General features: G+C 34.3%; 1 protein-coding gene across 3 annotated transcripts; it reads left to right on the forward strand.

Annotated features, from left to right (window-relative positions):
• The first annotated feature begins 2095 nt into the window (after positions 1-2095).
• On the forward strand, positions 2096-16562 carry si:ch211-241b2.5 (programmed cell death 1 ligand 1). 3 transcript variants are annotated; one of them, XM_052588366.1, is made up of 9 exons: positions 2096-2265; positions 5203-5269; positions 6176-6529; positions 7416-7694; positions 8761-8868; positions 11500-11574; positions 13085-13138; positions 13481-13586; positions 15425-16562. In XM_052588366.1, exons 2-9 carry the CDS (start codon positions 5209-5211, stop codon positions 15900-15902), a joined length of 1515 nt encoding a protein of 504 aa, XP_052444326.1. In that variant the 5' UTR covers positions 2096-2265; positions 5203-5208; the 3' UTR covers positions 15903-16562. The 3 variants fall into 3 exon arrangements, with proteins under 3 accessions (XP_052444326.1, XP_052444327.1, XP_052444325.1); XM_052588367.1 differs by lacking the exon at positions 2096-2265 and adding an exon at positions 2647-3168 and having other exon boundaries at positions 6259-6529; XM_052588365.1 differs by lacking the exon at positions 2096-2265 and adding an exon at positions 2649-3168.
• Positions 16563-19182: the final 2620 nt, after the last annotated feature.

Below are 19182 nucleotides of genomic sequence, written 5' to 3' on the forward strand. Positions count from 1 at the left end.
TAGTGTCGCCATCTAGTGAACAAGACGCCATATTAGATCAACACAACTTAAAACAAAACTATACAACAAAAATAATAATAAGAAGAAGAATTAAGTAATGTCTAACAACACCATCTAGTTAAAAAATAGTTTTACATGAACACACTGCATATTTAAAGGGTTACTTCACTAAAAAATTAAAGTTCTTTCATGTTACAAACTTTGAGTTGCTTTTCTTCTGCAGATCACAAAAATATATTTTGAGAAATATTATTTGGACCTCAGTATTGTTTACAACATATATTTAGTTTCACAGAAGAAATGTTTGTAATGGCATAAAGGTGTGTGACAATTTATTTATTTTTATTTTTGAAGCTTGTTAATGTAATTAAAAATTTCACTAGATGGTGAAAATGAGTTGTATTACACAAAATACAGTATTTTTTTTTTTTTACAACATATATACTTAAAAAGCATACACTTTCTAATTTTTTTCATCTATTCTGCAAGTTTCACTTCTCTTTTCTGGCTTATTCTTCAAATTCTAGCACTGTTAATATTGTTAAAATACTTCTGTTTTTCCTCATTTGAAAGACTGGTACTTTTGGTAAACTGTTAAATGTCAAATGTAATGTTCTTGTTTTTGGTTTTCCACTTGCTCTGTATCATTCATTGCCTGCTGAATTGTACTTATGAAATGACTTGATTCTTTCTCAGAATCTGCCAAGAAAGATCTTTTACATTCACAACGCTCCATCTAGTGGACAACACTGTGTAAAGACTCTGGTGAAAACTGATGAAAGAATGAGCCAAATAAAGTCTGAGTTGACTGAAAACACAGAAAGAGAAATGATTATCAGTTAGGCTCCCATGAAAACTAAAGCGCTTCATCAACAGGATCAAATGACCGAGTCAAACAAACATCTCCACCTTGACTAAGATAACACACGCAGCAGTCATTCAGTTCATGGATGCACTGTGTGTCTTTTTAAGAGGGAGAAACTCTTCATTCTTAACAGTAAATCTTAGTCACCACCGCATCAGTGTAATATATAGAACTTCCTTTTTATTCTCATCACATCTCTAAGAATCAAACACCAAAACCTCTCGATTACTTTCTCAAACCGACTGGCTTTACTGGACGTGTACAACATATCCGTAGATCTGGAAATTACTTCATGCAATTAAATTTTTTTTTTAAAACAATTCAGGTCAATTGTGTGATATATACTTATATATATATTAACAAATATATAACAAAGTATATAACAAAAAATTTAATAACTTCTAAATGCCCATTGCTTGTATTTCTTGTGTTTTGTTCAAATGTGTGTTAAAATCCCATGGGTTTTTCTCATATCCCTCAACCTGTAATCTACAGGTAAGATACATGGTCCCACCAAACAGTCTTACCTAAAAAAACAACAACAACAAAAATTCATCATATCAGGTGTCTTTCCATGAAGAAAAAGAGAAAATCCAAAAAAAATTAAAGCTTCATATCAGGTGTCTTTCCGTGAAGAAAAAAAAAAACCCCTTAAAAATAACATCTCAAATGGTGCTCCAGTTCCAGTCCCCCGGATAAAGAAGGGAAACCCAGACATCTCATTCATACTGCAGTGATGCCATTTAATTGCTCTGATACCAGCAGGAAGATGTTCACAACCAAAATTTTCCAACAAAACAAGATCCAGAATGTCCTGGGGGTTACATGAGCACCATTCAGTGCTATTGAAATCACATGCTTTGTTAGTTTTTTTTTTACCTTGAGTCTTATGAACTAATCCCCAGATATTATTTACTGTCATAAGATGCTTTATCCAAGTCAAAAAAGCATTGCACTATAGATCATGAGTGGCTATTGAACTTTAAATGAATTCAAATGCAATAATAACTAACAGATCTGTCTGTTCCTCACACAAAGGAAATCTTGCAATCTTGAGCACGAGTCTCATAGACTGTTATGACATTCTATAGACATTGTTTGGTCATTCTAAAGGAATGAAGTTCACTTTCATTACATGCAAAGAAAGGAAGGAAAAGATGTGAGTAAACACGTGATGACACGTTTTCATTGCAATCCAAGAGCATGAAGTGTTTTCAGATGTTTTATCTGGAGAGAACTGTTGGAAACTGATACTAAATTCCTATAACTCCCTCTCGGATCTTCTCTTCTCAAAATGAAACTGTTAAACGTCTTCTGAAACACCCAAAAGAAGTCAAATTGGGACAGAAGACTCGTATAGTGTTCAGGAGAAGCAGACCAGACTGAGAACTCTGGACAAAGTAAGAATATTGCTATCTATCTATCTATCTGTCTGTCTGTCTGTCTGTCTGTCTATCTGTCTGTATATCTATCTATCTGTCTGTCTGTCTGTCTGTCTGTATATATATCTATCTGTCTGTATATCTATCTATCTATCTATCTGTCTGTATATCTATCTATCTATCTATCTATCTATCTGTCTGTCTGTCTATCTGTCTGTATATCTATCTATCTGTCTGTCTGTCTGCCTGTCTGTCTGTCTGTATATATATCTATCTGTCTGTATATCTATCTATCTATCTGTCTGTATATCTATCTATCTATCTATCTATCTATCTGTCTGTCTGTCTGTCTGTCTGTCTGTCTGTCTGTCTGTCTGTATATCTATCTATCTATCTATCTATCTATCTATCTATCTATCTATCTATCTATCTATCTATCTATCTATCTATCTATCTATCTATCTATCTATCTATCTATCATTTAACTTTTATATCATCTCCTACGCTGTCGCGTCGCTAAAAGCGCTTCTTTCTCGCCTCGGTTCAGTTTATAGATAAATTCGCCGGTTTATTATTAAATTCCGTTCATTAGATTTGATTCACACCGGAAACGAGACTTTCGGGTGTCATCTGATTGTCGATTCCAGTGGTGGTTTACCGGACGGAGTGATGATTTAACGGTGCTGTCATTCAATTCTCGGTATTCGTGGCTGCGAAGGGAAGCTGAACTAGAAGCTTTTTCTCGCGTGAGACTTTTCTCGAGCGCTTCTCGGATTCGTCTTTAGGAGGCAGCCAATCAGCAGCGAGCTCTGAAGCGCACGCACGCTCTTGAAAAGCGTTTACAGCTGATCCACTCCCGCAGAATCAAAACAAACCTCCACCGCTCACAGACGCCTGCTCATGTGCGACTCTCAGCGTTAAGTAAGTTCATATTACTATTGATATAGAGCTAATTAATCAGTCATGATTTGGGAAATAGAGTTTCACTATTTGTTTTTGTAATTTTAAAGTTGTAGCTATATTTTCAGCCTTGCTGCTGTTGACTATGTGTGATAACACCCAGGTTTAACATCCTGTGTTTCCTGCACTTTGATGTATTTTTGCAATATGGTGCACTTAAAAAAAATGTAGTGTTTGTGCATAGATACTGTATGTTGGTCTCTGATGTGTGAAAGTGTGAACGTTAAGTGTGAAATGTCATAGATGTCAACAGCAATAGAAACATTCTAGTGAAGAATTTATTTTATTGAGTTATGCTGTATCTGGAGGTTCAGTCATATTTTCTGTCCTTTTATACATATGTGCTGATTTCTTTGTTGTCAGATAGCGAGATTCCACTACATTGTTAGATGTGTCATGGCATTAGATGTTGTACCACAATTACAATTTATTTAGCTAGTGAGATAATATTTCAGATTTAATCAATTAATTCATTCGTTATTTCAATATTATTTTAAAATTTCAATGGACCATGGTAAAACCATGTCTTTGCCTTGGAGTACCAAAAATATTTTGTAATGGACAGTGCCATATTCTATTCATATTTCACTATGTAGACCCTTAATAATGCTGTTCAGCTATACTGACATACTGTACAGTAATCTACAGAGTATTAGTTGGGTGTTTTATACTTCTAGTTCAGATCTACACTCTCAGAAAAAAAGTTACAAAACTGTTACTGGGGCAGTACCTTTTCAAAAGGTAATATGATGTACTTTTAAAGTATGTACCTTTAAGGAAACATTATAAAGGGTTAATAATGCACCTTAAGGGTAATGCCTCAGTGACAGCTTTGTAAGTGTATGAGTATGAATTTCTTCATTTAGGCTAAAGTTGATCATCTTTAGAAAACCCATCTGTGTAACTGTAGTGTTCTTAACTGGATATTACATATTTGTGGTAGATTAGGGCTGATATCGAAGAGGTTGTTGACTGAAACCAAAAAAAGAAAAAAAATGAAAGGGCAGTGAGTGAGGTTTGCTTTCCAGCCACTTAACCCCGGGTTGCCCAAAGCTGTGCCATTTTCTGTAAGTGGGTTAAGGTGAGAATGTGATGGGTTTTTTTTATCACACCAATAACTCCCTCGATATTTTTCCTGTCATTTGAACCATAGTAACCTGGGGAAATCAGCTTCAGAGTCCCTAGTTTCCTGCTTCTTTGTGTTGAAATTCAAGTGAAGCGTTTCTGATTATATCATCCCTCCCAGTCTCAAAGTGTTCACTCAGTCACTGGTCAAGTAATAAGAGGAAAAGTCATTACATTATTGTGTGTGTGTGTGTTAATGTATTGTGACAAGTTTGTATGTACTTGTAAGGCACTTATACATGTGTTGTATACACACAATTAATTTCCTCTCTGAAGACTAAATAAATGATCTATCTAATTAGTCCGTTTATGTTTCTCTACTAAAATCATGCATTTCATACAGAAGCATTTAAATGAATAAAGTTAAAGATGGAAACTTCTGACTGACAGTTACTATTGGACAACATTTATGAATTGTGTGTGAGTTATCACTCATTATGATACACATTACATTATGAACATTTCCTGTACTGAACATATACGTCAGAGCTTTAATGTCGTAATATGTAAATCTCTGAAAGAGATGGACCTTCCTGAGGAAGAACCGTTGCTTTATTTCTCTGCCTGTGTGAGATTTTTTTTTACCTGGGGCTCTTTAGGTTTTCTCCCACGTGTGAATCAGTTCATGAATCATCTACAACAATGCCTCAGATCTGACTCGTATACAGTTATTAAAAGCAGCATATTCGTGACTTATTGTTGTTATTTCTGGTCTAGCGGCATTCGTTAATCAAGAAGTTCTTCACTGCTGAATCATTGTGGTCATGAGTGACCAGACACACATGCAAACACTTCACAACCGGCTCAGTTTGGGCTTGAGTTCAGCAGTTTTTCTGTGATATCAGGTTGATGTGTTGTGTTTACCTGCAGGGGTCAATGAGGGGGACGCTGGTCGTCGTATTTCAGGCTCTGCTGTGGCCTGTCGTCTCAGCATCAGGTGGGACTGATATATACATCACACTTACCTGTTTTCTGTTTTAGATGATGGACGATCAATCTGGAAACAGCCAAACAATGGTTTATCCTAGATATGAATTAGATTAAACAAAACAAATGATCTTTCAACTGCTTCATAATTTCATAGTGTCGTCTCAGACTGTGCTCATATTTGAAGAGATCTCAGAATGAGCTTGAACATTTCCCATCAAATGCTCTGACCTGCTCTCTAAAATCATTTTATAACTTTAGATTATTACTAATTAATGACTAGTGACTCATTTGAGACAAATTTTGATACATAAATCATAACTGAGAATTCCTCTCAAGTCTCGTCCTCAAATGAAAAAGCAACATTTGAGCAATAAAAAAATTCCTTTGATCATTTCACTTCCAGTTTTGAATAAATAATTCAAACAGTGACCTTTAGAAAGTGTACCATGGCTATCATGGTTTCAGCCAAAATGTAGTACACTTTTAAGTATAATAATATTAAATAATGAATTTCCAATACTGTTTTAGTACAATTATTTGTTAGGTTTTACAATAAAATGCTATTTTAGTCTTTCTACTGCCATTTTCACCTTTAATTAATTATTTAATTCTCTGTAAAAAAATCCATGTTTCAAGGAAGATCCTAGACCAGACTTTTTTTTTCAGTGTAAAACCCAGACTAAATTATTGTTCAATTATTAAATATGAAGTTTTGTTAGAAGCCATATTTTTAAGTTAATAGAACTACTTTAGTAAATGTACCTAACTTGGAGGTTATAGTAAATGGTAAACTTTAAGTCCAGCTATTTTCGAAGTGATCATTGTAGTTTTTGAATGATAACACCAAAGTTTGATCAAAATAAAGTGTATGTCTCTAAAATGATGATGATGATTGTCATCTGTCTTCCTCCAGCCCTGTTTACAGTCAGTTTAGAGAAGAGCGATTACGAGGCAGAGCTTCATGGAGATGTCAAACTAGTGTGCTTGTTCTCCAAGGTTAAACGTTTGTCTGACCTCACTGTCATATGGAGCCGAGTCGAGCCGAAGCCGGCCGTGGATGTGTATCGGCTGGAGAGAGGCACAGAAAACCACAATTACACTAGTGCTGCGTTCATAAAACGTGCACAGCTCATCCACGAGCAGCTGGATCTAAACAGAGCGGTGCTGCACTTGAAGAAGCTCCAGATAAAAGATTCAGGCATGTACCGGTGCATCGTGAAAGAGGGAGATGATGGAGACTACAAGCAAGTCACGCTCAAAGTTACAGGTGCGTTTGCCTTTCAAAACACTCAGCGTCACAAACAAACTCATAAAGGGAACAGGATCGCTGGAAACATTTTTAACATGTCATTTGGTTGGTTTGCATAGTTTAATTTAGGGGCCTTAATGAGAGTCATTATGCAGAATGTATAAATAAATATTATGTATTATAAATAGTGCTGTCAAACGATTAATCGCAATTAATCGCATTGCAAATACATTTTTTTGTTTACATAATATGTGTGTGTGTACTGTGTATATTTATTATTTATATATAAACACACACACATTCATGCACGTGTATATATTTCAGAAAAATATTTAGTTTGTATTTAATATTTATGTATTTAAATATATTTATGTATAATAAAAACTATATGAATATGAATATATACATGCACATTTTTCAAACTATATACTGTTTGTATGTGTATTCATATGTACATTATAAATAATCAGCATACGCACATATATTATGTAAACAAAGACTTATTTTGGTTGCGATTAATCGCGATTAATCGTTTGTTAGCACTAATTATACGCTAGTATAATATAATATAGTAATATGCACAATAGTACACAATACAGTGTAATGCATTGAGTTGCAACTTACAAATATAAACACCATTGTGCATTTTAATCACATTTTGTGTAGAAATGTCTAAACTATTATTAATCAAATAATTTGCCAAGAAGCAAAAGATAAAAAATCATGGATACAGTGGTATGTCATTGTAGGTCATCCAGGTTGGGTTTGAGTTCAATGCATAAAGGAAATTTGCATATTGCATACTACAAAAATAATACTGAAAATGCTATTCCAAATATATCTACTTTTTCACCAGATTGTTTTGGGTGTGAGTTCATCTATATATCTTGTTTATGGTCTCCAGCTCCTTATACTCCCGTAAAGAAAAGCACCATGAAGACGGATCAGGATGAGGTCGAGCTCTCCTGTGAGTCTCAGGGGTTCCCGTCCGCTCAGGTTATCTGGAGCGATGGCCAGAACACAAACCTCACAGAGAGGTCCGACAGCACCACACGCTCAACAGATGAAGATCTCTTCCACATCATCAGCAAGCTGACGGTGAAACGAGACCTCGTCAATAACTACACCTGCTCTTTCCTCGTGAAGGGCGAGATCCGGGAGACGGTCACCTTCAGCATCCCAGGTGAGATTTGTTGACTAGCATCCGAACAGACTTGGAGAAATATAGCTTTCCATCATTTGCAAACCAAAGGATGCTTTGCAGTGAATGGGTGCCGTCAGAATGAGAGTCCAAACAGCACTCCAGTTCGTCACTTAACATCTTGAAAAGACAAAAGCTTTGTGTTTGTAAGAAACAAATCCATCATGAAAATGTTTTTATCTTCAAACCATTGCTTCTGGGTAAAATTCAAGTTCTCTATCCATAAAATTGATTTTCCAGTGATTTTTTTTCCCAGTGTCTCATCTGAATCAGTAGTGAAAACTGCATAGATCAAGCACCGTTTATAAGCCAAAACAGCTCTAAACAAATATGTGTGTAGATTTTTATGTAAGAGACAACAGAAGATCACTAGAGGAAGTTTTATTATGTATTATAGACTCGTATGTTAAGATGCAACTGTTTGGAATTAAAACATCTTAAAGAATTTACAAACGCACAGCTTTTCTGTTCTCCGGATGTTAACTGACGAATTGGCTTGATGTGGATTTATTGTGATGTTTTTATCAGCTGTTTGGACTCTCTTTCTGACGGCACCCATTCACTGCAGAGGATTGTAGTCTCAAACCTAGGCCTAAATGTGTGTTTGTTTCTGAATGTATGTAGCACTTCTAAAGTCTGTCAGTTCATCTCTGTAGGAGCGAGTATCAGCCTACAGATTTGAAAGTTGCCCTTGTTTCCATTGCTTATAGTTTCTGTGAGACAGATTTTTCTTGATGTGGGAGTATGTGATATGAAATGCGTTGGCAAAGACGTGCACAAAAGGAAAACATCAGTTTCAAATAAATGCGGAGGAGTGCTTTTGTTGCAGTTTTTCCAGCAGCCATTAGTCTCATAATGATGCAGATTTTATTCATATGTTTAAACCCTAAATCAAGTTAGCATCTTTCAGTGTTTAAGGAAATGTTTGCACAATATGTTGCACAATATATATATATTATAATAACTTTCTTTTGACAACTTCTGAAAAGACATTATGTGCATGTTGTTAAGCTTTTTATTTAAGGGCAGCATTTGTCTCTCTTCACAGACGACCTCCTTCCTCACTCTTCTGCTCAGCACGTGTGGATTGTCGCCGTGGTCCTTGTGCTGTTAGCCATTGTCTTCATCTGTGTAATTCTGCATTGGAGAAAAAATGGTAATTTACATTGCACATTTGTGACTCTGGAGCACAGTCTGAAGTCTCTGGGGTATATTTGTAGCAATAGCCAAAAAAACATTGTATGGGTCAAAATTATAGATTTTGCTTTTATGCCAAAAATCATTAAGATATTGATTAGAGATCATGTTCAATTAAAATATTTTGTAAATTTCCTACCATAAATATATAAAAGTTTTTGATGTAATATTTTTAATTTTTGATTAGTAATATGCATTGCTAAGAACTTCATTTGTACAACTTTAAAGGTGATTTTCTCAGTGTTTTAATTTTTTTGCACGCTCAGATTCCAGACTTTCAAATAATTGCATCTCGTCCAAAAAAATGTCTGATCCTTACAAAACTAATATTATTTATTTAACTTTCAAATTATGTAGAAATCTCAATTATAAAAAATTGACCCTTATGACTGGTTTTGTGGTCCAGGGTCACAAATATTTCCCTTTCTTCAATGTACCATTATACATTTAGTTTGTTTTTTTATATATATATATATACTATGGTAATACCATTTTTTTAAAGCATTGTATTATTTGAAGTACCTTGGAGTACCCTGCACATGTGTCAATCCCCTGGTTTTTAACACAGTAGCATGACATCACATCTGTAATATTCCAGATGATTCTGTGACTTGTTTACTGTTTTCATGTCGATTCGTACCGCGTCTCAATCAGATATGGTCAGCTGATTTGAGGAGTACCCAGTGTAGATGTGCTTGATTGATCTGTTGTTTATTTTCGAGAGTAGTCATGTGAGTCAGCACCGTATGATATCGAACAGCGTGTAAAGAAGGAATCCCCAGTTTATTCAGCATCTGCAAGAGCACAGATCTGAACTTCTGTCTCTGTGGCATTATGAAACTAGAACGTGCAGAAACAGGAATGACCCAGAGAAATACCCTTATTACCCTGACACTGACCTACCCGAATATAGTGACTGTCGCTGTATGCCATACTAACAGACAGGATTTCGGGCTATGTTCATATATAACACACTAACACGCTACTCTAGCTATTTCTATATGTGGTCATGTGACAACAGTGTAGCATAGCACTATTTTAAAACCTTTCATCAAATATATAATGCCTACTCTTTCACGTATAACAAGATTTTTTACTCGTTTCAGAAGTTTAATAGTGAGAAATCTGAATTGTGAGATATGAAATCACAATTGTGAGAAAAGTAGAGAACCGCAAAACATATAAACAGTGAGAACTATCAGAAAGATTGTCAGGAAAAAGTCTGAACGGCAAAATAAGCGTACAATCACGAGATATAAACTCATACTTCTGAGAGAAAACGTCAGAATTGCAAGATATAAATTGGCTATAGTAAGAGTAAAGTCAAATTGAGTTGTGAAATATAAACTCGCAAAAGTGAGAAAAAGGTGCAAGAATTGCAAGGTGTAAAATTATAATTGTGAGTAAAAAATCCACATCGGAAAAATCTGAAAAAAAATGTCCGATTTGTGAGATGTAACGTTGGAATTTTCAGAAATAAATCCAAATTGTGAGTTTATAATTTGCAGTTGTGAGACATAAACTTTCAATAGTGAGGAAAAAATGTTTGAATTAAGATTTAAACTTAGACAAATGTATGAGTTACGCGAAATAAACTCGCAATGGTGAGGAAAAAAAATCCAAATTGTGAGAAGTAATCTCGCAATTGTACAGGAAAAGTAAGAATTGCAAATGTAAAGACATAAACTCATAATCCTGAGAGAAAAAGTCAGAATTGCAAATATAAATTAGCAATAGTTAGAGTAAAGTCAGAATTTTGATTATATAAACTCGCAAAAGTGAGAAAAAGTGCTGAGTTTCTGCCAATGTGAGACATAACCTCGCAATAGTGAGGAGAACGGCCTTACGAATGTGAGAATAAAGTCTGAATTGTGAGATTCAAACTCACAATAGTGAGGAAGAACTGTCTGAATTAAGATTTAAACTTGTACTTGTGACAGAAATGTATGAATTATGTGAAATAAATACCAAATGGTGAGGAAAATCCAAACTGTGAGACTTCAACTCACAATTGTCAGGAAAAAGTATGAATTGCGAAACTCCTAATTCTGATAAATAAGCTTCCAGATCAGGCCATGATTGATTAGACAGGTTTAGTGGTTCAGCAGCGGCACGTGACGATACAAAGCGCATGCAAACACTGATTCCCGTTTGTTAATCTTCAGTATCTGCAAAAAAAAAAAGCACCAGGTTTTGTCACGGGTAAATACTGCAAACATTCATTGAAAAGGCTTTAGGTTTTAAAATCTGCTCAGACACTGGCATCATGTGAAGGGAAACGTGCTGGTTTAATAATACGATTTATACCTTATCTGACCTTCAAGATGAAGCACTTTTTTAGGTTTCCTGACTAAACATTTTACTGAAATACTCCTGGCAATGGAAAAATCATTTGTCTATTACACGAATCCTTGCGCTGAATGCTTAGAAGAAGCTTTTTAGTGTCTGTCAACAGCTGATGATACGATCATAAAACCATTACTATGCAAAAACGCTGTTTCATGTCCTCTTTTTATGTGCAACCATGGGTGAATTCTAATAAATTATGATAACAAATGTGTACGTGACCTCTATCTTGATCTATTCCCAGGTCAGAAAAACAGACGTAATGAATCATCTCAATGTGCTTTCCTGTTTCCACACTCATCCTCTGCCACCACTGACTGTGAGTTTCTTTACAAACTGACATCATTTCCAGAACGGGAACTGTTTATGCTTTTTATACGATATGACAACAAAACGTTACTGTAAAGGCACTGTAAATATAGACTGTGTGTATATATATATATATACATGTAGTGTTATAATCAGATTACTTTTTTCAAGTAACTATAAGTTAACACATTACTTTTTAATTTACAAGAAAAAGTCTGAGTTACTTTTTCAAAACAGTGACACCAGATTAAATTTGCATATGCATTAATTCATCCTAATCACAAAAAACATCAAAATGAATTAAAACAATGAAATGCAAACTCCGAATAAGACACCAAACTGCAATAATTAAACATGTTGAATAACGCAAATTTATCTAATCCCATTTTATTAACTAATGTCTTTGCTGCTGTAGTTCAACTGTACTAAGAATCTAAAATGGCTTTAGATAAACTAATAATCGTGTTTTATTGTTGTTTTATTGCTAAAGAGTGTTGTATCTTCTTCTCTTGTGTTCTACTGTACAGACGTGAATTTACTTTTCCTTCAGACTGAGGTTTATTCATTACACTTTTGGTGTCGAAGGGCTTTTATATTTGCTATAAATAGAACTTCTTGTTCTTATATTTAAAAAAATCAAGCCCTGCTCATATTTAAAAAGTTACGCGAAAGTAACGCAAAAGTAATGTAACACATTACTTTCCATAAAAAGTAACTAAGTAGCGTAATTAGTTATTTTTTAGGAAGTAACACAATATTGTAATGCATCACTTTTAAAAGTAACTTTCCCCAACACTGTATATATATATATATATATATATATATATATATATATATATATATATATATATATATATATATATATATATATATATATATATATATATATATATGTGTGTGTGTTTGTGTGTGTGTGTGTGTGTGTGTGTGTGTGTGTTGAAAGCATGCACCGAGAATATGACATTGACTTAAATATTTTCGCATAAATATATCAATGATAGGATTTAGAGACTTATTTTGATATATACTGTATATATGTTTTTATTTATATGTATTTATTAATTGGTTCAAACAGTTAACAACATATATTTAGCATGATATACACATTTATTTATTTATTTATTTTTTTTACTTCAACAAGTGTTATTTTACTATTACAGCTACATTTTTTGAATATATTTTTATTTTATGTTTTCTGTTTTCATTTCAATCTGAAAGCTTAAGTAATTTTTTTTTTTTTTTTTTTGCTTTTTTGTCACTTTTATGAGTTATTTATTTATTTGGTCTTAGTTTTTATTCATTTTTATTTCAGTTTTAGATAGTTCTGCACAGCAAGTTATACTAAATAAAAAGTTTATGTTTTTATATATGTTGTTGTTAAGGTTTATTCTAATCCAAGTAATTAAAACATTTGTTTTTATGGTTATGCTTTAGTTTTATTTAACGATAACCCTGCCCTTAACACAATAAACTTATATCCATTACTATCCATTTATTGATAATTTTTCTTTTTCATTCAGCTTTACTGACCGTGAACGAGAACAGGTCGCAAGCATGTGACATAAGCTCAGAAGGTAAAGCATTTCCTGTAATAATAATAATAATAATAATAATGCAGAGTTAATGATTAAATGACTTCTGTTGAGTTCAGTAGAATCTGTAAGTACTGTATGACCATTTCCCTTGAGGCCTTTATCCCAGAATGCAACAACACTGTAATGTACTGTAATCTATCTCGTTTCCTGAACAGCAAATAATAAAAGTGTCTACTGCACATTCTGAAGCACATCTGGAGGTTTCATGTGATTGTGAATCACTGAAGCCTGTTATAAATGTGTTAACGTGAGCATTAGTCAAATGGAAAAAGTCCTGCATGTTGCTGCTCTTGTGACTCTGATTGTCTTTCATTTGTGCAGAAACAGCAGAAAAATCTTTGAGGAGCGCGCTTATTCAACAGTATTCAGAGCTGGACACAAGCGCTGAGATGAACAGCAGACTTGCTTCATATGCTCTCCTCAGCAAGTAAGTGAGTGATTGATATGAGGGAATGATGAATTCGGCATAAATAATGAGAAGAGTCACTCATGTGTTCAATCACACACTAACACATGACAGGAAACCTCCTAAAAATATAAAAAACAAACTGATTACTGTCTGTAAGAACAAAGTTCACACACTCGCCCTGACTGATGAGCTTGCAGTGAACCTTAAATGAACCTTAGGAATAAGTATTTTTGTCATTTTCCAGTGCAATTATCTTTTGGTCAAATCAAGATTTGAGACTTGAGCCTTGCTTTCTGATCAGAATTAAACAAGAAAAATATCTCTCGGTTGGGAAAGAAGAATGAATTCAAGGGGAAAACAATGATTATTTTTCTCACCCCTTAAGTCACGTTCTTTCTTAAGTAAATTTATATTCATTTAATGTTTTTTCTTAATTAATAGACATTTAATGGAATGATAATATTATAACAAAAAAAGACAAAATAAATATTATTATTATTTTTATTTTTTTGCATTGTGAACTATCAGTTTTAGTGTTATCATGAGATGTCCATTAAGAAAAAAAAGGACATTTCTAAATAAGAATAAAAAAAATAATTCTGAACTGTTAATTGGATGCCAAACCAGTGTATTCTGTATTTTCTTTTCTTTATTCATTTACTTATTTTATTATTTTATCGGTATTTTACAATGTAGTGTTATTTAATTTTATGTAATTAATTATTAGTTTGTTTAATCTTTTTATTTATAATTTTTTTATATTATTTTATATATTTAAAACAGTTAGTATTTCTATTTATTTGTTTTAAGTATTTAACACTTTTTTATTTTTAAATTTTAAAGTATTTAAATGTGTACATTTATTTATTTATTTATTTATTTTTATTTTTAATGCATATATTTATACATTTTAATTGTTTTAATATATGTGCAATAAAGCGAGGGAGAGAGAGAGAGAGAGAGAGAGAGAGAGAGAGCATATTTCCTTTATGTGTGTGTGTGTGTTGGCCCCCTTCCTGATTTATTATTTTTTTGCATGTTTGTCACACTTTAATGTTTCACAAATTTAAATATTAGTCAAAGATAACACAAGTAAACACAACATGCAGTTTGTAAATGAAGGTTTTTACTATTAAGGGAAAACAAAATCCCAAACTACAAGGACCTCTGTGAAGTAGTGTTAAAACTGTGGTTTATCACACCTGAGTTCAGTTTCTCTAGCCCCACCAGGCCTGATTACTGCCACACATGTTCCCAATCAACAAATCTCTTAAATAGGACTTGCCTGACAAAGTGAAGTAGACTTTTTTTATTTTATTTTAATATAGTATATATATTAGGCACTCTGGTCCACACTCCAGTATAGTAGGTAGCGGTAATGCACCTTAACGTTGGATGCCAGCTGCCATAAAACAATAAAACACTTGTACCTGAGTTGAATCCTATTGAGCAAAGGCGGTTCATGCTCGAAAACCCTCCAATGTGACTCAAGTTATCTATTGCAATATCTATTTTATATTGCAAGTTATCGCTTGATTGCAGTTGTTGCTTTATGGGGCAAACACTTTCCCTTAATAATAAAAACCTTCATTTAAAAACTGCATCTCGAGTTCTCTTTTACTAATATTTAAATTTGTTTGATCTGAAACATTCAAGTGTGACAAACATGCAAAAAAATTTAAAAAACACTTTTTCACACCACTTTGAAATATATATACATAGGAGTTTGAGTAAGTCATAAGTGTTTCCAGTGAACTGTTGAAAAACACAGCTCTGGCTGATTAACAGACCACAATAACACGCATTGCTCATTGATTTCCTTGTTAAACCACATGATCTCTCCCTCTCGATTCCAGAGAAGGCCGATCTCTAAACATCAGCTCAATCCTGCCCGATAAGAAAGAAATGATCCTTCTGCTTGGAGAACCAGGCTGCGGGAAAACCAGCGTAGCCCAAATCCTGTCGTCCTGCTGGGCAGAGAGGACCGCGACAGACCCCTTCAACATCCGCCGGCTCCAGCTGGTTTTCCAGGTGGACTGTAGCCGAGCGAAAGGAGACTTTTTCCAGGCGATAAAATCCAGCGTTTCTTATGAAAAACCACTAGACGTGTCAGAGCTCAGAGAGACTCTTCTGGGCTCGAGAGACTGTTTGCTCATACTGGACGGATATGAAGAGGGAAACAAGGACCTGGATGAAACACTCGAATGCTTTCTAACAGAGCGGCAGACGTGCCGGGTGTTAATCACATCACATCCTGGAAAATGTCCAGCTCTGGAGAAAAACGTCAGGACAGTATTACAGCTCATTCAGAAACCGGAAAATTCTGGATCATGAAATCCTATACATTTTATATTCGCACAGACTGTGGTTTTGCTCTTTTGTGTTGCAAATTCAACAAAGCCGGATGATGGAGCTGCCTTTCGTTTCTTGGGAATTTGTTATAATCAGACTTTTGGTAAAGCAGACTCATCTGGCAGGAGATCAAACCATTTCACAATACTTGAATTCAGTTGTATATTTCAAAGACCAAGTACAGGAAAAGAGAAATGAGATCACGGTTACTTAGCCTTATCACTGTAGACACAAACAAATCATATAGAAACTATTTGCACTTATGATAATAACGAAGAAACTGCAAGCAACACATCGTCTTAAACGTGAAAGCTTGGAGTAGAAAATCTGAAATGACTTTTTCTTGTGAAATGTTTTATTTACACAATCTTGTGCACTTCTTATCAGTCAATAATGCATATGGTTTAACTGTTACAGGAATAAGCACAGATCTGATTTGCATGCTTTCAGCGAAATATAGTTACAAACTAACCATAACTACCCTTTCTTCTGTCCGATCATTAACTCTGATCGTGCAAAACGCAACTTCTCGTTTAGATTTACTTCAAACTTTCTGTAACAACAACACACTTTCTTTTTGTTTATCGATGTAAAATGTGCTGCTTTTGTTTGAAGAACAAAAAACTGAAAGTGAAAACGTTAGTTGTGGTCATTATTGACTCTTTTAGAATCGTTTGGGTTTTTTGTTTTGTTGCATTTAAGCAGCTCGGATTGACATGTTTGATGAATGCACAAGCATTGCACAAGTCTTTTCATGAAGAGAGCGAGCTCTTTGTTTCACTTTTATTTTGCTTCGAGTCTGAACAGGATTAACTCGCATTTCTGAGAAAACACTCTGCTTTAACTGGCAGTGAGTAAAAAAAAAAAGGGAAGTACATGTTTCCCGAAAAGGGAGGCCAAAATAAAATGTCTGAGTGTTATTTGGATGAACTTTTTCAGCTATTGCACTTGCGCAGGATGCCTTTTTAACTTAAGCATTAAAGAAGAAACTAATTCTGGAGCTCAAACGGATGAAATAATTTCAAGCTTTGACAGATAACGGTCTTTGAGAGGAAATTACACATTACAAAAATTAAACATTAAACATATTGAAAGTGAAAGTCACTGACATACAGTGCATGCATTACTTTAATCCTTTGGTGCATGTAATGTTATATTACAAAGTAATACCATTTTTTGCATGAATATTATGTTTTCTTCCTAAATTATGAGTTAATCTCTGTGCAATGAAATAGCAGATTAAAAAACAAAACAAATGTTGTTAAATTGATTATAATAAAGGGTCAAAGGTCACTGCCCATGATGTTACATCATATCCAAAATAATTCAAATATTTTTTAAAGATAGATGACACCTGCATCAGAGTTAAAGTGTAATTTCTGCCTGATTTGACTCTTAAAAATAACTTTTTTTGTGTGTTTTCCAACCCAATGCAACACCAATAAACGTCATTTTTACATGTATTATTTAACATTTCCATATGATTTTTGTGTTCCTGTAGTGGTGCTCATCCAGATCAGAGTCAATTTCCTTATTATGAGCTGATCGCTCAAGGTAATTAGATTTATTTAGTCAAATAAAATAATATTTTGTCTCTAATGAAACTCTTGAAAGACATTTCAGATTACTCGACACACAGCCAAACTTGTTTTAGCAGGACAGAAGTGTGTGGGCACGGAGGGATTCCCCATGTCTCCGAACCACTGATATTTCCTAATTCCTAGTTCAACAAGACTTAAAAAAACAAAGCAACCAAAAAAGGAACAATGGCACTTTTGTTGTTCTTTCTGGTTTAAACTATGGTACCGAAACCGCATGTATGCAAAGTTTGGGAGGGATAAACCCCCTCAAACTCCCGGTATTATTTTGTAAACTGAATAAAAATTTCAGGAGTACATTTGTCAATTGCATAAAAAATCACCCACAGGGTGACACACCCACCCAAGATGTAGTTGAGTTTGTTTCTTCATCAAATTTGGAGAAATGTAGCAGTCACCAAAAGATCCTCTGCAGTGAATGGGTGCCGTCAGAATGAGAGTCGATAAAAACATCACAATAATCCACAAGTAATCCACACCCCTCCAGTCCATCAGTTCACATCTTGTGAAACCAAAAGCTGCACATTTATAAACAAATGCATCATTACCATGATTTTATCTTTAAACCATCCAATCATTCTTCCTCCAGTGAAAAAGTCCACCTCCGATTGTCTCTCCCATTAAAACCCAGCCATTTGTTTACCTTGTATTTGCAGCTTTTATTTATTTAAAACTGTTTAAGCTTGTAAACGGTGCTTGATCGGTGCAGATTTCTCTCCTGATTCAGATGAGACGACTTAAAAGCAATATTATGGACAGAAAACTTGTATTTTGGCTAGAAGCATTTAAAAATGTCTTGATGATGGATTTGTTTCTCACAAACACAGCTGTTTGCCTTATGAGATGTTACTTACTGGATTGGTGTGGATTATTGTGATGTTTTCATCAGCTGTTTGGACTCTCGTTCTGACGGCACCCATTCACTGCAGAGCATCCATTGATGAGTAAGTTCCAAATCTGCTCTTATGAAGAAATATACTTATGTACTTCTTAGATAGCCTGAGGTTGAGGACATATTAAGCCAGTTTTATTTTCCAGTGAATAATCTTTTTTTGGTTGAAACTTTTGCTTTCCTATTCAATGTTACTTTGTAAAATGATTCATTGTTGTTTATATATTTGCTGATAAGAATGTGCAATGATGCTATTTTTTGCAGAATTTCCTTCTTATCGCTTCACATCCACCAGCGTGTTACTAAAATCAGATTTATCTAGAAGTTTGTTCCTCCTTTTAAGTGCTTGTCTTAGTCACAACATATTAAATATTAGTCATTTTGTAGTTCAGTGTTGTTCATAAATAAAATGAGATTGAATTCCCCATTTGAAATAATGCATCAGATTCAGCCAGCTGATTGTGTTGGCTAACTTCCGGGTTTGTGTGTAAAAAGTGTACAACACATGTGACCTCGGGCCTGTTTACGGTCAGATGGGACTCAACGGTGTTTTCCACCTGATTCCTTTCTGACCTCTCTTAACCTCTGGTGGACATGATAAAGGCAGGCACTTTCAGCAGGGGGAATATAAACATATATTTATAATTGCACATTTTTTAAATAAGAGCACTTTTTGGGCTTGCAATTTCACACTGAATCTCCAAATTAACGTAGAAACAACAAAAAGATGGTATATTTTACAGGGGTCATATGACATTGCTAAAAAATAACA

This window comes from Carassius gibelio, chromosome B21 (assembly GCF_023724105.1).
Source record: "Carassius gibelio isolate Cgi1373 ecotype wild population from Czech Republic chromosome B21, carGib1.2-hapl.c, whole genome shotgun sequence".
NCBI lineage: Eukaryota > Metazoa > Chordata > Actinopteri > Cypriniformes > Cyprinidae > Carassius > Carassius gibelio.